Source organism: Tinamus guttatus, unplaced genomic scaffold, assembly GCF_059628265.1.
Source record: "Tinamus guttatus ecotype Peru unplaced genomic scaffold, ASM5962826v1 Tinamus_guttatus_pri_ptg000459l, whole genome shotgun sequence".
Classification (NCBI taxonomy): domain Eukaryota; kingdom Metazoa; phylum Chordata; class Aves; order Tinamiformes; family Tinamidae; genus Tinamus; species Tinamus guttatus.
The window spans coordinates 9760402-9777036 of NW_028288993.1; the positions used below are offsets into that span (position 1 = coordinate 9760402).

The 16635-nt window shown below is 58.9% G+C and overlaps 1 protein-coding gene across 9 annotated transcripts in view; it reads left to right on the forward strand.

Annotated features, from left to right (window-relative positions):
* NCOR2 (nuclear receptor corepressor 2) overlaps nucleotides 1-16635 on the forward strand; it is a 155300-nt gene that overhangs the window by 71153 nt on the left and 67512 nt on the right. For 4 of the 9 annotated variants that reach the window (XM_088532512.1, XM_088532511.1, XM_088532506.1 and 1 more), the window contains exons 9-13: nucleotides 4654-4720; nucleotides 9112-9299; nucleotides 10458-10551; nucleotides 12119-12297; nucleotides 15681-15735. In XM_088532512.1, coding sequence (XP_088388638.1) covers nucleotides 4654-4720; nucleotides 9112-9299; nucleotides 10458-10551; nucleotides 12119-12297; nucleotides 15681-15735 — 583 coding nt within the window. The remainder of the gene's footprint in view (nucleotides 1-4653; nucleotides 4721-9111; nucleotides 9300-10457; nucleotides 10552-12118; nucleotides 12298-15680; nucleotides 15736-16635) is intronic. The other 5 variants (XM_088532517.1, XM_088532509.1, XM_088532515.1 and 2 more) reach the window with 3 other exon arrangements.

Below are 16635 nucleotides of genomic sequence, written 5' to 3' on the forward strand. Positions count from 1 at the left end.
CGTAGGAAATCAGAGACGGAGCAGCAGTGTGATGGCCTCGTACCGGGAAAGCTCAGCATGCGGTGCTCACGGAGCGCGGGGGACCCCATTCCTGTGCACAGAGCCCTTCTCCTTGTTGCTTGGGCAGTTTAACCTTGGGACACTCGTGCTGTGCTCCGTGGATCCCGTGATTTCAGGGTCTCCAGTCTTACTGGCAGCGCTTTGTTTGGCTCCATTGCCAGAAGGCTTCTCCGCTTCCGGCCCTCGCCTGCGGGATGAATCCCGCCGTGCGAGCGGTTTGCCAGCTGCTCGCGCGCTCCTTCCCGTCACTCTTCGCAGCCTTGATCCCCGCTTTGTTTGCGCTGGCTCTTTGATGAAAGGCGTTCCTGTGTAATTAAATACCCGTGATTAGTTCTGATCAAATAGCAAAGTTCTTTTCATCTCTTCCTGCGCTGGCTCCAGGTCTGCGCAGGCAGCTTTGGCCGGGTGCACTGCGTTGGATCTGCCCGTCCTTGGAGCCTTATCCGCGCGTTTCGGCAGGGTGCACGTGGATGTGCCCCCGACACGGACGCGCATGCGTGCACATCCTGTCAGGATCCCGACCTCCAGGAGCATTCCAGCCGAGTAATGCACGTGGACCCGAGCCAAGTAACTCAGAAGTCAGCGTTACGGCTTCTTGGCCTGACTGGCTCCACCGGGAAAGCCAAAACAAGGAAAACAGCCACGGGCCGAGCCAGTTAAGATGGAAGCGGCTGCTTCCAGAGGGCTCTCGCCCTCCTTCTGCCCTGCATGGTGCCTGGCAGCCCAGGGATCTGCCCTGGGACCAGCCTCAGGTGTGCCAGGCCCTCCAGGCAGCAGATTTGCCTCTGCCGAGAGCCCCTGCCAGCGCCAACTTGCAAAGGAAGGGGCGGAAAAGCCCGGGAGCGCCCAGAGCCTCCCTCGCAGCTCTGCAACGGGAGCAGCTCCGGAGCCCTGGAGGCGTTTGCAGAGCGGTGGAGAGCAGGAGAAGCCCTGGGCTCCGGCACTCCTCAGCATCCCCCTTATCGGAGTAGAGTCGAGCGTGGCTCTGCGCTTCATTTCCAGGGCTCTGTCCGTGGCCAAGTCCTTGGTGGAGCTGTTGCCTTCATGTCCCATGAAGGACAGATCCCAGCTCTGCGCACGCTGAGGAAGAAGGGCTGGAGATGACTCTGGGCATCTCCGGTACCTCTCAAATCTAGTGCTCTTTACAGGAGACCAAGGCGGTTGTTTAACCTCCACTGACTAATCTTTCTCCTCTCCTTTGAAAAGAACGGTGTGGGAAAAGCTCCTCCAGGGACCAAAGGGTTGGAATAACTTTGATATGGAGAAGGTAAATGAGCATGGTGTCCTTGGAAAAGAGGGAATGAGCATGGAGGGAAATGCGTAAAATTGGGACTGTGCTAGAGCAAGTGAGTGGGAAATACATAATCCTTGTGCCCCGCAGCAGGTGCGAGAGGATGTTAAATTAAATAGCAGGCAGAAGGTTTGAGCCCATTGAAGTTTAAGGAGGTTTTTTCTTCACGAAAGCATCAGTCAGCCGTGGAGGCCGCGAGGCGGCAGGGAGGGCAGGAACGTGGCCGGACCCGAGCAGCGAGTGAACGGCCTCGCAGAAGGGAGCTCCAGCGAGGGCTGCGGGGCGCGGGGCTGCGGATCCCACACGGCAGCCCCGAGCCCGGCGGGGCTCCGCGTCCCTCCGCATCCCACCGCGTCCCTCCGTGTCCCGCCGTGTCCCTCTGCGGCCCTCGCGCCTGCGTCTGGCTCCTGCCACCCGGCAGTGCTGCAAAGCGGCCACGAGAGTCACTGTTGCGTTACCCAAGGAGCCTCCCCACCCCGACGCTTTCTGCTGGGTTTCTTGGAGCCACCAAGGCCACGCAGGTGTCTGGCTACCTGGCTTTGCTCATGCACCACCGGCCTGCAGGAGGGGAGCCTAAAGGCGCAGGGATGAGGATGATGAAGGAGGCCGGTGCATCGCACCGTGCTGCTCCCTGTTGGCTGTTCCTGCGCTGGCCAGGAGCCCCCACCTGCGCTCCGTGCCGCAGGAATTGCCGCAGGAATTCCGCTCCACTCCGTGGTTTGCACGGGGAGCACAGCATGTGCTTCTGAGACATGTGGCCCGAATTAACCTCTCTGCAAATGGTTTCTAGGTAACAGCGCTGCGCGGATCAAGATAAACTGTGAAGCGTATTTATATTTACCGAGGTTGTGTTAACCTTTGGGAAGTTGACCTTAAGCAAAAAAAAAAAAAAAAAAAAAAAAAAAGATAAAGTGACAAAAACATTTAGGGCACAAGAGAGGTTTGCTGTTGTTTTTAATCCTTTTACTCTTTGATTACTTCAGTTCTGGCAGTGGTAAATATGCCCTTTTGCTCAAGGCATCCCTGATTTTTGCAGCTGCAGAGCCAATACGTCTTTGTCTGTATGAATGTTTTCAAGGTGAGCCGGAATGCCAAACCCGACAGGACGCATCTGCTGGGCCGAAGCTCCTTGTTCCTTCCCTTATTCCCCTTCTCCTGAGAGGTTCTGCAGCAGACGGGCGGCCGCGGTGTCGCAGTCCTGCGCTGCTGCGGCGGCTGCTCCGGACGGGGCACGAGGAGAGGCCCAGGCTGCTGGTCGCCATCGCGCCTGTCCCCGCTGCAGCAGCTCAGGAGCATCCGGGTTTCGGAGCGGCTCCTCTCCCTCGTGCGTGCTGCTGGGATGAGGAGCTGACGTTGTCGGCATTCGCCTCGCAGCAGCGATTTCCCAAAGTCGCAAATCCCCTTGGAATGAGAACAAGCACACAAGCAATGGGAACGAGCCTTTGGGGCGCAGCCTCTGCAGAGCTTGTTCATGCAGAGCCGCAGCCGGACGCAGGGATTGCAGCGCCCGGAGCCGGCGGGGAGCTCCCCGGGGCCCTGTTGGAGCATCAGGGAGAGGGATGCAGCGGGAGGCGGCTGCAGGCGGCGGGTGCCCTGGAGCCGGCGGGCGGGCGCTGGCGCAGCTGGACCCTGGTTTCCCCGGAGCTCAGCACGTGCCTGATGGCCACTCCAAGGCTCTTGGATGTCTTGGATCTGTGTGCCGGGGACGCGGAGACGATAGGCAGCGGGTTGTGCGATCCCACAGGGAGAAGCCCTTTGGCAGTGATGCTTTTTGGTGCAACTGAAGATGCAGCTCCGCTCTCGGCCCGGCAGCAGCAGAGGCTGCTTTGAAAGCGCAGCATCCAAAGGGAGTCGAGGCAGGAAGAGCCTCTTGCTCACAGAATCCGTGCGGATCCAAGCACTCGCAGGGACACAGGAGCCCTGGTCCTGGCGCGGGCGCGCGTGCCGCTGGCGTTCCTGCCGCCTGCAGGCGGGAGCGCTCGGGGGCTTTGGGCTCCGTGCATCAACACTGCAAACTGGGCTCCGGGAGCCGCTTCCCATCTGTAGGAGGAGCCGCAAGGGCCTCTTGGAAGTCCAGGTCTATTTTTGCATCAAAGTGTTCAAGGCAAAATCAAAGAGAAGGAAGATGCAGCGCAGCTTAGCCGGTGCTCGGGGACTCTGCGGGTATCCGACGCTTCTGGTAACTAATTAAGAGGGAAACCAGAAGGCTGCAGAGTCTGAATGGTGCGATCTGGGCTGAGGCTCAAACCCAGCGCGTAGCTCGAGCGGTGCCTGGGCGCCCGGCTGCCTCGCGGGGCCGCAGGGGACCCGGCAGTGAGGGAGGGAGCCGCCTGGGTGTATTTTTATTTTGCTAAATCCCACAAGGCATGCCCACATGAGAGAGCCTGGTAAGTGCCTGATCCGTAATTACACAGTGCAAGCTGGGCTTTACTCGCGATGAAAGTCTGGAGGAAGCTCCTTTGCAGCTGGTCTCTGCCCTTCACCTAGAGATTTTATTGCTGTAAATATTAATAACGGGAGAAGAACATGAAGAAGTTCAGCACTCGGGGTCATGCAGACTGGCAGAGCTGGGCGGCCTTGCCAGCTCCTCGCCGCTTGGGTGAAGTTTCCTCCCTTTAAAAAGGGGGAAGCAGAAGGAAGCAGGAGGAGTCTGGGCAAGCGCCGGCTCGGTTGTGGTTGTCATGGCCGGTTTCCCCCTCGCGGTGCCGATTCCGCAGGCGGCGGAGCTTTCCCGGCTGCTTCCCCAGGCCTCGGCGGGCACGGCGCCAAGCAGGCGAGAGGGCACGGATAAGAGCTGCAGCCGCCGCTGCCACCCGGCGCCATCAGCGCCCGGAGCCGGGGAATCGCCCGGCACGAGCGTGTGTGCCCCGATGGCTCGGCCACGGCTGGGGAGCCGGACCCCCCGGACACCCTTTCTGGAACAAAACATACAGGTGGTTATAGAGACCGTAACGTCACTGCGGGAGTGGGCCCTGCTCTTGCGGACATGCTGTTGTCACCCGCGTGTCACGAGGTGGCACCGGGTGGGACCACTGAGGGCCGAGTCCCTGCGAAACGCGCCGGGGTTTGGGAGTTGGAGCTTGGGTCCTGCTCAGCCCTGGCTGCGGGCGCAGCCGCTCGCCCTGGAGCCTTCCGCTCCGGTTTGTCTTCTCTGAAGCTGGCGCGAGGTTCCCAGATAACTCTGCTGCTCCAGGGTTGGTGCCATTCCAGGTTAAGGTGGGAAGTGCTTTGCTGAGTGGAGAGAGCAAGGCTTTGAATTTTAACAGGCTCATTAAGCGAGTCTCATCTTTTCTCCTTTTCAGAAACCAGGCAATGCGGAAAAAGTTAATTTTGTACTTCAAGAGGAGAAATCATGCTCGCAAACAGTGGGTAAGTGACTCCACTCTTTCTTATTTTGCACAAACAAAGCAGAGTAATTCTTTGATGCTGAAAGGAAGAGGAGGATTTCCAGCGTAGCCGTGACGGTGCCCGGGGTTGCGTTGCCTTTTCCCTCGCTGCGGCAGCTTCTCTGCTAAAAACAAGTTGGAGGCGAGCGTGAGGTCCATGATGCTGCGGCACGGAGCGAGCGCGAGGCTCTGCTGGGTCACCCTTGGATCATCCCAGCGAGGTGTTTGCAGGGTAGTCATCTATTTTGTGAGCAACCAAGCCCAAAGATAGCCGTGAAACAAGCTGCCTCCGCTTCCCGTGAGCGACCTGAAGGCAAATGCAGCTCTGCCAGGCTGCGGGACAACGTCCTGGGATCTGGTTTAAAGCAAAACCACATTCCGGCTGCTTCGCCTTGAGGCAGCTTTCCCGGCAGGTGGCTCATGGCCGCTCGCACAAGGGCAAAGGTGGGTTTTGCTGCGAGCGTCAAAGACGCCTCTTCCGAGCCCGCAGCAAACGGGGGAGAAGGTTGTGGTGGGACGGGCAGAGCCGGGAGGTTCGAGGCGCCGGCGCTGCCCCCGGGAGGTGGAACCCGCCGGCTCGCTCCGCGCGGCTCCATCCGGCCTGGGGCTGGTGTCAGCAGCGGTTCCGGACTGCCCGGCTCTGTCCTGGGTTGGAAATGTTGCAGGTTTATTCCCTCCTTCGGTGCTGTTTTTGGACAGGAGCGCTCCGGGAGGAGGAATTGTTGGAAATGCTCTGAGCGAGCAGCCCTGGGAAGTGGTTCGAAGGCTCTGCCTGTAAAAGCAGCTTTCAATAAGGCTATTTACACAGAAGGTTTTGAGCCAGTGAGCAGATAATTTTCTTATTTATGGTGTATAAAGGCATATTCCTTTTTTTTCCTGTTTTTCTTTTTTTATTATTTTTTTCCATTTTGCAGCAGCTCTCCAAAAGCCACGGGTCCTGCACTTGGACAGCTGGCTCTCCCATTTCTGTCCAAATGCGCATTTGTTACGGAGTTTTTTTCTTGCTAAAACTCCTTCCAGTTTTCCAGAAAAGACCTACTGGATTACAGGGCCTGCTGCCTGTCCCGGTGGGGCAGGACCCCAGCCCCAAGCGATGCCTTCTGCAATTGTGGAAAAGTATCCCCGTTCCCTTCCTCAAACGCGAGCTTGCAGCGTGTCACGTGGGCTTGTTGGAAGCAGAAGGGAACTGAACAGGAGCTGCTTTCTGCTCGAAGCCACCAGCCACTGTGCTAAATTGAGACTGAGCTGCTCTGTTGTGAATGTCAAGGAGCAGAGGGGGGGAAAAAAGTTTAATTAGGCTGCAAGAGCACGGTTCCTAAAATACGGCGTGCTGAGAAGTCGTCTCTCATGCAAAATAGGTAGATTTCTGCCAGCCGGTTTATTCAGTGTCCTTGAAAGGGGATTTTTCAGTTTAGGGAAGCATTTTGCCTATTCTACAAAATAGGCAACATACGGTTGCTGAATTTGCAAAGTGAATGCATTTGCTGATGCTGTTTGCAAAATGGGTACGCTTAGCTGTTTTTCTGCCTGTTTAGTAGCAGACACTATTTTTAGCAGCACCCGTCCCCACGCCAGCGATTCCTCCGGCTTCCTTTGCTCCCTGGTGCCTCTGCGGGGCCGGGGCCGGCTGGGAGCGGAGCAGAGCCGATCCCGGGGCCCTCCAACCTCGGAGGCTCTGAGCACGTGGAGCCCCTGCCCTCTCCACGGCCCCATCCATCCTCCTGGGAAGGAGCAGGATGGCTCCCAACGCAGCATCCGTGCCGGCGCGGAGCTGCCGTTCGCGTCACTTATTGCCTCTTGCCCGGCACGTGGTGTTCCTCTTGGCGGGTTTCGGGATGTTTTGTTTTTCTCCTCATTCCTGGCTTCCATCTCAGGGCATTTTCTCTGGGTCCCGGTGCATCCTGCGCATCCGCAGCAGGCAGCAAAGCCTCCGGCTCTTGGTGTGCACACGGGGTGCTGAGGGCCGGAGGTGCCCTGAGTGCTCCGAGAGCTGCCCCGAGCTGCTCACCGGCTCCTAGGCTGCGTCCCCCCGTCCCTCTGCTCCCCTTAGTGCCAGCTCCGCGATAGCTCGGCCAAATGACGCGTGAGGACCGGCGACGGGTGGCAGCGGTGCCAGCAGCAGGCTGGGGCCGGGCTGTGCTCTGGGTGTGCGGCACGGCCAACCCCTTCGGTCAAGGGCGACCCAGCTGGCAGGGAGCGGGGCGTTTGCATCGGCCTCACGGGTTTTGCCACAGCCCCGTTTCCTTTCCTGCTCTTTGGTTCCGAAGCGCGGCCGCGGAGCAGAGCGCGGCTGGGAAGTCCTGCAGCTCCCGCTTCCCCCAGCCGCAGGAAGGCAGCGGCGAGAGATGAGTTGATTTCTTTGAAATCCGGGTTCACCCGGTTCTGCCGCGGTGACTAACGCGGTCGCCGCCACCGCCGAGCCGCCCGGGCTCGAAACCAGCCCAGCAGCTCAGAACGGTAGCGCGAGCGCACGGCGAGGGAGGCGACCTGGGGTTTGCCATTGATTATTTTGCAAAGCGACATCTGCTTTCACTTCCTAATTTGGGGCCTGGAAGACATTTGCTTCGCTCAGAGTGAAACCTCAAAATCCCCGCTGTTTGCCCAGCTGCTTTCGCATGAGCTCGACGGTGTCACCGAGGGTGTCGCGCGGCCGCTGCCGGCACCGAGGTGCTCCGGGCCAAGGACACTGTGGCCGCTGTGCTCCCCCTGCAGCGGGTGTCCCAGCCGGGCAGCTTCTGGGTGTAAATTTCACCTTTCCGGGGTGTTTTCCTCGAGCAGGGGGTTGCAGGAGGAGGGAGCAGCCGCTTCTGCTCACGCTCGAGGCCACCTTCACGTGGCCTTCCAAGAGGGAAGAGCCAAAATGGCCCAGCGGGCACTGAAGACTGGGGAGACGGAGCAGCTTTCACTTGGCTCCCTTGACCTGGAGAGGAGCCCGAGATGGAGCCTTGGCTCAGAAATCCCACCTGGGGTTGGTGCTTGCTCCTTCCAGGCCTCTCCTCGCAGCGGCGCGGCCGGAGAAGGGTCAGCACGAGGCAGCAGCAAGGAGGGGGATCCAGAAATCCTGGGGAGGCCGGGAGGAAGCAGAAGACACCGAGTCCCAGGCAGGGAGTCCCTCACCTGCCTTCCAGGGCCCGGCGCAGGGGGAGGTGTCCAGGGCAGCCCAGACGGGATGAGGCTCCGTGTGTCAGGAGGAATCGCCCTGGCACCCCGGGAGCGCCAGGCACGACGTTCCCTGCTGGTATTTCCCTTGGGAATATGCAGCAGGACTGCTGGGCCCACAGGGCTTCGGAGGGGATGTGATCCGAGCCTGGCAGAGACAAGCAGCAGACATCCCAGGCGCTCCTCATGGAGCACTCGGGAAGCAGAAAGCCCCACAGAGGGCCGGAGCGTGCGAGCTGCTGCCATCCCGAGAATCCCGCTTCCCCTCCGAGTCCGAAAATAAAAAAGCAATTCAGGGGCTTCCTTCGTGCCCTGCCAAAAACAGCGAGAGGAACGGCCCACGGCTCTGTAAATACTGCTGGTTTCTTCCTTCCTCTCTGGGCGCTTTTCCCTGCCCATCCCGGGGCACAGAGGGCTGCCAGGGCCAGGCACGAGTGGGCCCTGCTCCCTCGGCTCATCCCTGGTGACAGGGTGCCTTGGGGTCGTTCTCTCCATGGTTTCCCCACCGGCTTCTCCTTTCCGAGGCTGGCTTTAGCATGGATCACTTGCGGAGGCCATTTCTATCCGTTTCTCCAGCGGCTGCTCTCCTGGCAGGCCTTGGTGCCGTGCACAGGGGACATTTCCCGCAGCGTCCTCGCCCTTCCAGCAGTTCAGCTGGGGCATCTCCTCCTGCAGCCGCAAAGCCTCCGGCCTCAGGTGCCCCGTTGGGGCCTGCAGCCCCAGTGCAGACGCCGCTGACTCGGGGGAGTCCTGGGCAAGCGGCAGCAGAAGGTCCAAGTTGCCCAAACTGTTTGGTTTTTAATGTTCAGATATGGTGATAACGTGAACCCATCACGTTAGTTCTGATAACGATGGTGACGGGCAGGGCACGCGCTGTGTCCCAGCAGCGATGTTATTAGTAATAGTGTTAAACCTAAGGTTGGCACTGCGGAGTTAATTCAGTCATGGATGAGCCCAGCCGGAGGGTTGTGCGTGCGCTGGGAAGTGCGTTCCGGGTGTCCTAGTGTCCATGGTGTCACTGGAGCTCAGCTCCTGGGAATGGGGAGAGCCGAACCGCGTGCCGGGAGCCTTGGAGGGTGCTCGGGCAGCAGGTACGAAGCCCCATAGGGCCAGAGTCCCTGTTTTTCCAGAGAAGTTGTGCCTGGGATGCAAAGGGCTGAGGAGGCCCGATGAGGACCTCCCTCCTGATGGGCCTTTCTGCCTTTGTCCCCGCAGGAACAGAAATTTTGCCAGCGCTATGACCAGCTGATGGAAGCCTGGGAAAAGAAAGTGGAGCGCATCGAAAATAACCCCCGGCGCCGCGCCAAGGAGAGCAAAGTGCGGGAATACTATGAGAAGCAATTCCCGGAGATCCGGAAGCAGCGGGAACTGCAAGAGCGCATGCAGAGGTTAGAGGAGAAGCGGTAGGAAGGGGCTGAGCCAGTCAGGCAGCCTTTCTCTTTTCTTCATTGTTGCTGTGGGATCTGGTTGCGGGGGGAATGGCTCGGGGTGGCTGTCACTGTGCAGGACCCATCGCTCCCCTTCTCTTGGAATAACCACGTCAGGCCCTAACCACAGGAGGCAGCAAGTGAACAACCTGCTGCTCTTTGCTCAGGGAGGCTCAGCAGAGCTCCAGGAGAGGAGGAAAAATGTCAGGAATGCAGCTGCCCATCTGCCCCCAGCGGTTAATTTGCAGCGGGCCACATCAGAGCTCACGGGCAGGTCCCTCCTCCTGGCCACAAAGGTCACTCCTTCTGGCAGGTCCTGTCACCTGACCAGGATGGGACTAATTAGCCACTAATTAAGTGCAAATAAAGATGTTGGAGACTGGCAGATGGATTGGGTTGTGAGGGTGACTTAGAACATGCTCCCGCTTTGATCAGAGTGCAGCCAAAGGGGAAAATCACCTGCAGGCTGCAGAACTGACTACACAAGAGGTGAGGAGGCACCTGATGTGTGCAGAACCCAAATCCTGGTGTCCTCCATCCATTCCTTGTGCCCTCCAAACAGCTGGTGGAGTCTGAAAAGCCCCTGATCTGCAGTTTTATCTGTTCCATCTTAAAGAGACGGGGAGAGATGGTTAAACTTTATGTGTTTAATGTGAAAAGTTTAAACTCCCTGGTTAATGGGGCTGTTGTGGCGGGCGGCGTTGCAGGGGGGTAGGTGTTAATGGATGGCTGTGATTGAAATGCCCTCGTGGTGTTTGCAAACCGGGCGCCGTGGCGCAGCGCTGATTGCCGCGTGCCAAAGCCGACGTGTTTGTTCCGTTGCCACGTCGGAATGGGGGAACACGCAAGAACGTGGTGAACATTTCAGCAGGCATGAAATGTCCTGCTGTTTTAGTCGTCCAGGACGTGGCAGTTAGCGCAGGTCAGGAAGCTGATTGGGGTCTCTAAGCCCTGAACCTGCTGGGTTTGACCTGGGGGAAGGTGGTTTCCAGGCGGGATGGAGGGAACGGGAAGCGGGGCGGTGTGGAATGGCTGTGGGGATGTCGCCGTTCCGGAGGGCAGCGGGAGCAGGGGGTTGTGGCGCATCGCCCCAGCCGCAGCGGCAGCGCTGAGTGTTTCCCTGCCCTTTCCCAGCAGGGTAGGACAGAGGGGCAGCGGCCTCTCCATGTCGGCCGCCCGCAGCGAGCACGAGGTGTCGGAAATCATCGACGGGCTCTCGGAACAGGAGGTGAGGCCAGGTTACGTGTTCTGCTCCTCTTCTTCACCTCTTGTATGCAAGGAAGCCAGCAGAGCAGCAAGAGGCCCCACACTAGAACCTCTCTGTGCCAAATCCCACAAACTCCAGGCCCCAGTGAGGTTGGGGAGGCTGCACATGTGCCTAATGGCCTCCCGGGACAGGATCCAAAGCGAGATGCTCATTTAACAACCAGCAGCATCTTCCTGCTCGAGCACAGCTGTGTGATGGTCCTGCAGCAGCAAAGGGCAAAGTGCCCGCGGTGCTGGTGGCCAGCAGGTAGGATTCCTGGCATCACCTGGCCCTTGAGGACATGAAAGCCCGACTTGCAGCCAGGCCTGGGTAGGCAGCACCCCACGATCAGGTCACTGCTGCTGCTTCTTGCTGCGAGGGGAAGCGGAGGCCGCAGGCGCCTGGGCGAAGGGGTTTTTCTGTTTCGTTTTGTTTTGAATGGGCTCTGCAGCTTGACACAAGGGAATCCTATGGAATGAATGGTTTGTCGGCGAGCCAGTTGGCCCACGTCTTCTGGGAGTGCTCCATTCATCTTGAAACATCCCCGTGACCTTGACTTCGCTTGGATCTGGTTTCACAAGGGTTCCGCTCGCTTGGCACGGCCAGCGCGCTGCAGGGAACGGAGCGGGAGGCAGCGCCGGAACCGGGGCCTGTTCCCCGCGCGCAGCCCCTGCCTGGGGGCTTTGCCAAGCGCACAGGGATGCGGGTCTTGGAAGCAGGGGGACATTTCACAGCATCGGAGTGGCCATGGCCTAGGGGAGCGTTTTGGCATTGCCCCGACCTCCTGCACAGCGTGGGCTGTTAAATGCCACCCCGACAGCCTTGTGCAAGGCCGGGGCACCGCTCGGCTGCTCTCAGAGGAGGCAGCAGCACCACGGGCTGCTGGAGCAGGAGGTGTTCCAGTGAAAATGGGGCATGCGGCAGAGCTCCACTCTGGATTGATGCTTTCACTGGCTGGCACGTGGAAGAAGATAGTTTTGCCACCTCTCAGTTGATTTGTTTGTTTTACCCCGATTTTACAGCATGCAGTAGCTGAGGCACCTGAAACTCAACCGAAGGAGAAAAGAGGGTGCAGATGCTGCTAGGAGATACCCCGTCGCAGCGTTAGGTTTCCTGCAGAGCAGCAATGAGACAGTCTCCCCCCAGGCACCTTCAGAGAGGCCTTGCAGAGCTGACCCACTCGCCTGGCAGTGCAGGGGCCTGAGCCGCGGCCGTGGGGGGCTGCGGGTCTCGGGGTAGGCAGGGTTTGCCCTCCTTGCGCCACCACCACCTTGGCCGGTCCCTCATCATGGCCAGCAGCCGACTTCCTTAGGTCAGGCATTTTTACGTGGTATCTTAAAAGCCCTTTATTTCAAAATGAAAGATTAATTGTTTCCTGGCTGACGGCGATAGCCTCTTTCCACGTTTAATTTACAGCTACTCCGGCAATAAAACTGTCTGGTGCCTGCTTTTAAATTCCCCCGTTCCTCCGCTTGTCCTTTCCTCTGGAACATCTGTCCCCTCCCGAGGCCGCGGTGCTGACCAGCTGTTCTCTCTGCTTTCCCCAAAGAACCTGGAGAAGCAGATGCGCCAGCTCGCCGTGATCCCTCCCATGCTCTACGATGCTGACCAGCAGCGCATCAAATTCATCAATATGAACGGCCTTATGGATGACCCTATGAAGGTCTACAAGGACCGGCAGGTGATGAACATGTGGAGCGAGCAGGAGAAGGAGACCTTCCGGGAAAAGTGAGTGCGCAATTCTCAATGTCACTGCCACCAACATCTCCGTTTATTTTTGGGAATTGCGAGATGCAGCCCGTGTAGCGCCTTTGGCCGAGGTCCCAGCCCTGAGCTGGGTGATGGGCACAGAGCAACAACGCCCAAGTGGGAATTGCCCCAGGGCACCAGGGAGCTGCTGTCACTGGGACGGGCAGCTCGTTGGAAGAGGAGAGCGGTGCTGTGACCCAGACACAGTCACTCTCCTTGCCCAGGACCAGAGTGATGGACGTGGACAGAAAGCTCAGGCCTTTTTACCTGGTTACCCCATGGGCCCAGATTGTCAAATACGCTCTCACCAGAGCACTTCTCCTTACCCCAGGTACCTTATTTTCCACCTTGGCTATATTGAAAACGAAGGTCACGTTGTAATGTTAAGAAATCAGCAGCAAGTGTACCAAAGTGCAACACAAAACCTTTAAGGACAGAAAAATCTTTGTCCTTCATGATGAATACCCAGGTGGTTAGCAGTCTGGCTCTGCCCTGAATCCTCCCCTCCCTCCATATGGGAGAAAAGTAATAGTTTTTCTGCTTCTGCTTGGCCTATTGTATGAGCCAGCTTGAGGATAAAACCAGTGCGACTCAGCGTTCTACTCACTGCTGTTTATTTTGGATTTACGTGTCCCTTGGGCCCTGTGTGTCTAGGGGGTTCTTGGGGCCCTCGGCACCAAACCAGCCCTTGAGACACCCCCGGGCTGCGTCGCAGCTGCCTCTCGCTCTGCCTTTCCCTGGGCTCTCCATCCTGCTGCCTCGAGGATTTGCCACCAGCTGCTGTTTCCATGGCTGCATTCCCACAGCAGACACGTGCGAACGCTGTCTGCGGTGTTTGCTCCTGTTTGCAAGCAGTGCTTGAAAACAGCTTTGCTTGAATGACTGAGATCAATCGGAGAATTCCCGATGCCTTCCCTGAGCAGGGCTCTGCTGTCAGGCTCCCGGCTGAGGCTCGGGGACACTCGGCCGTGCCTCGTGCTGCGCCGCTGGCGCCGAGGCCTGCAGCGTGCTCGGTGCCCACACTCAGCTTCGGGCTCTCTTATCTTTAACGTGCTGCGAGCCGAGCGGGCACACGCGAGGCTGGGGATCACGTATGCCTGTTAAAATAGAGCGGGAGCTCGGCTGCCAGCAGGATCAGCTCCGCGCGCCTGCCGGGACGGACGCGGACGCCGCGGGGCAGGGATGCGCCAGCCCGGGCAGCATCATCCCTCCACCAGCCCCGTCTTGGTCTGCAGCAACTGTGGAAAAGCACCGTGGATTACGAGCAGGCTCGCGGCCAGCACCGAGAGGAAAGCAGGGATCAAGAGGCTTACGGGGCTCGGGTTCCCTCTTGGATCAACTCTCAGCCGCGCGGCATAGACGGAGCCAGGAGCGAAGGTGCCCAGAGGAAATGGGAGGGGAAGAGGCGCCTTCACCTCGGGGCTCTCGGGGTAACGCAGAGGCTAGGCTGGATGGTTTGCATTATTTCTAGGTGTGGTTGCAAAGCCGCAGATTGGGACAGAGCTGTGATCACAGGGTTACGCTGGTGGTCATTAGGTGTGTAATTTAGATGAGCATCTGCACCACACCGAGGTAGAAACAGTCACCGTTGCCCTGCGGGTAAGTCAGGGCAGCCCTGAAACACCTCTGCTCTCTGCCTGCTGGCGAAGCCTCCTGCTTGCAGCTGAAATAAGTCATTGCCAAGACACCAAAAAGGAGCAAGACAAGCAAACCACCTCTTAAGGCTTTTGTAGAGGAGAACCCTCATTGCTAATTAGCTTTCAGATGTGATACTCGAGTTTGTAAGGCTTGCACACAGCTGACGCAAAGGCTAATTACTCAGTCTTTAATGGAGGGGCCATGCCTGGCTAATGGGGCTGGAAAAACCCACACCCAGCTCTTGCATCCTGCTCTGCGTGGCGGTTTCTGTGTCACCGCCGTGGGTGATGTGCAGCTCAAGGCGTCAATAGAGGAGGATCTCGGGCTTCTCACAAAATGCATTTGAAGTGGCCATCCCTGCTGATGACTGCGGGGAAGCCCTCCACAACCCCGAAAACCCAGCGGCTCCGCTCAGCCCTAAGCACCGGCGCTCTCGGAGGAGCAGCCTAGTGGTGCAAGACCAACAAGCTCCAGGTCTGAACCCGCCTGAGCCATCAGAACTTGATCACAATCGAGGTGACAATTTGACTCGCATCTGGACAGAATTTCGGGTCTCTTTGCTGCACACACATCGCTCGGTACTGCCGGGTTGGCCATAGTTTGCCGTTCAAGAAGCAGGTTGGGGTTGTGGTAGCCCTTCATCCCATTGGGACACTGGGGCCCTGTGGAAACACGTCCCGGCCTATGAAAATTGCAGGATTGTCCCCTGTGCTGCCCCACTGCCCTAGTGTCACTGATGACATGGCCAGGGCCTTGGTCAGCCCTGACGCAGCTCCCGCTCTGAGCTGCCATCCTGGTGCGTTCGGGCACCTGAGCTGCTTTTTTTCCCCGCCTTGCATTTGTGGCTGCTTCTTTCCTTCACTTATTTAGTCCCATATCTGGGGGGTCCGTGTTATATTTGGATGGTTGTGCCCTTCCAAACATGTGATGGAAGAAAGGCCGCAGCTGCATAGGGGATAGGAGGCTACAGGAGATTCCGTCCCCACTGCCATCCCCTGGGGATCAAGAGGCCCTGCTTCGGCTGCTGGTCCAGGGCTCCTGGAGTGCCACAACGAACAGCGGGGGCCCTGGCGTCCGGGAGGACGTAGCTGGGCCTGGGACAGCTCCCCGGGGCCACCGCTCTGAGCGCCCGGCTCGAGGAGCCCCGCGGCGGCGCCGGGGCACGGAGCAGAGCGCGGCGGCCGCAGCCACGTCCGCCCCCTCGCTCGGAGCTCCGCTGGCCCTCAGGTGACAGCAGATCCTCCGCTCTTATCTCGCCCTGCTGGTTGTGTTCCGCAGTGACATGTGCCGCCGGCTTCCCAGCCATTGACTGTGATTCCTCCGGGAAAGCAGCTTTTATTACCCGGCTGGTTGTCCTTTCCTTTGCCAAGCCTTTTTTTTTTTTTTTTTTTTTTTCTCCCAATGCATTTGGCATTCCCAAGGCCCAGCAGGATATCCAGCCTCCTGTCCGTCGGGATGGGCTGCCAGGGCTCCAGCGGCAGTGGTGACCGTGGGATGGAGCGGGGTGACGGAGGGAGCTGTTGGGAGCCGCTGGCCCCTGCTGCCCTCTCCCACCCAGCCCATCAGCCAAACCCTGCGGGTCTAAATTTAAAGTTCGCGGCGTCCTGGGAAGCGGGTTAGCAGACACGCATTTCTCAAACCCGCGGGTCCCTAGAGGAGCCGGCCGCTCTGCACCGGCGAGCTCGATCCCGGCCACGCTGACCCTCTCCATCCTTCTCCCACAGGTTCATGCAGCACCCGAAGAACTTCGGCCTCATCGCGTCCTTCCTGGACAGGAAGGTAAGGCCGGAGGCGAGCGCTGCCTTGTGCCGGGGCATCCGGCAGCCCCAGCGCCCGGGGAGGTGGTAACAGGGGGCCCTGGGCTGTGTCCAGACACGTCCCCGCTGCCCCAGCTCTGCAGGGAGCTCAGCACCCCGGGAGGATCCAGCATCCAGCGCCTGGGAAGCTGCTGCTGCCAATGGGGCTGCTGCGCATGGAGCTGCTGGGATTGGGGAAGCTGCTTCCACCCGCCAGGCTGCGGCACGCGGAGCTGCCGGGATTGGGGAAGCTGCTTCCACCCACCTGCAGAGCAGCTCCCCCAGCGCGACGATGGGGCAAATCCCGACTAGGCCAGCCCGGCACGTTGGTTCCGTGGGGACAAACACACCAACACCCCTTCTGAATATCCTGAAAGCGGAATCCGATGCTAGTTTTTGGGGAACGGTTCATTAGCGAGGGCTTGAACTTACCCACCTGTTATTGACAGCATTTCCCTCTTTGCTGCCCACTGAACTGATGGGAGAAAGGGTGAGGTGAGACCTGCAGGAGCAGGGAGTCTTGGTCTGGTCCTGATCCAGGCCAGGTAACTTCCACAGGACAGGCCATGTGGGTGGATGGACTTGGCCTGGAAGCCCAGAGAGGTGGATCTTGAGGAAGAAATGCTTGGGAGCTGCTGTCCTCTGTTTCTCGGAAGTTGGTTATAGCCTTCGCCCACCCCTTGCGGCATTTTGCCATTGTATCACAGTGCATTTCCCAGGAGAGATGGGCTTCCTTCGGAAGAAAAGGGGATTTCTTTGAGTCTTACAGCAGGGTTGGAAGAAAGGGTGGAAATCTGGAGCTCTCTGAGCTGTTGCCTGGGAGTGGGTAGACACGTAGCCAGCCTGAGTGTGGGGGCACTTATCTGAGCAGCTTTTGGCTCCC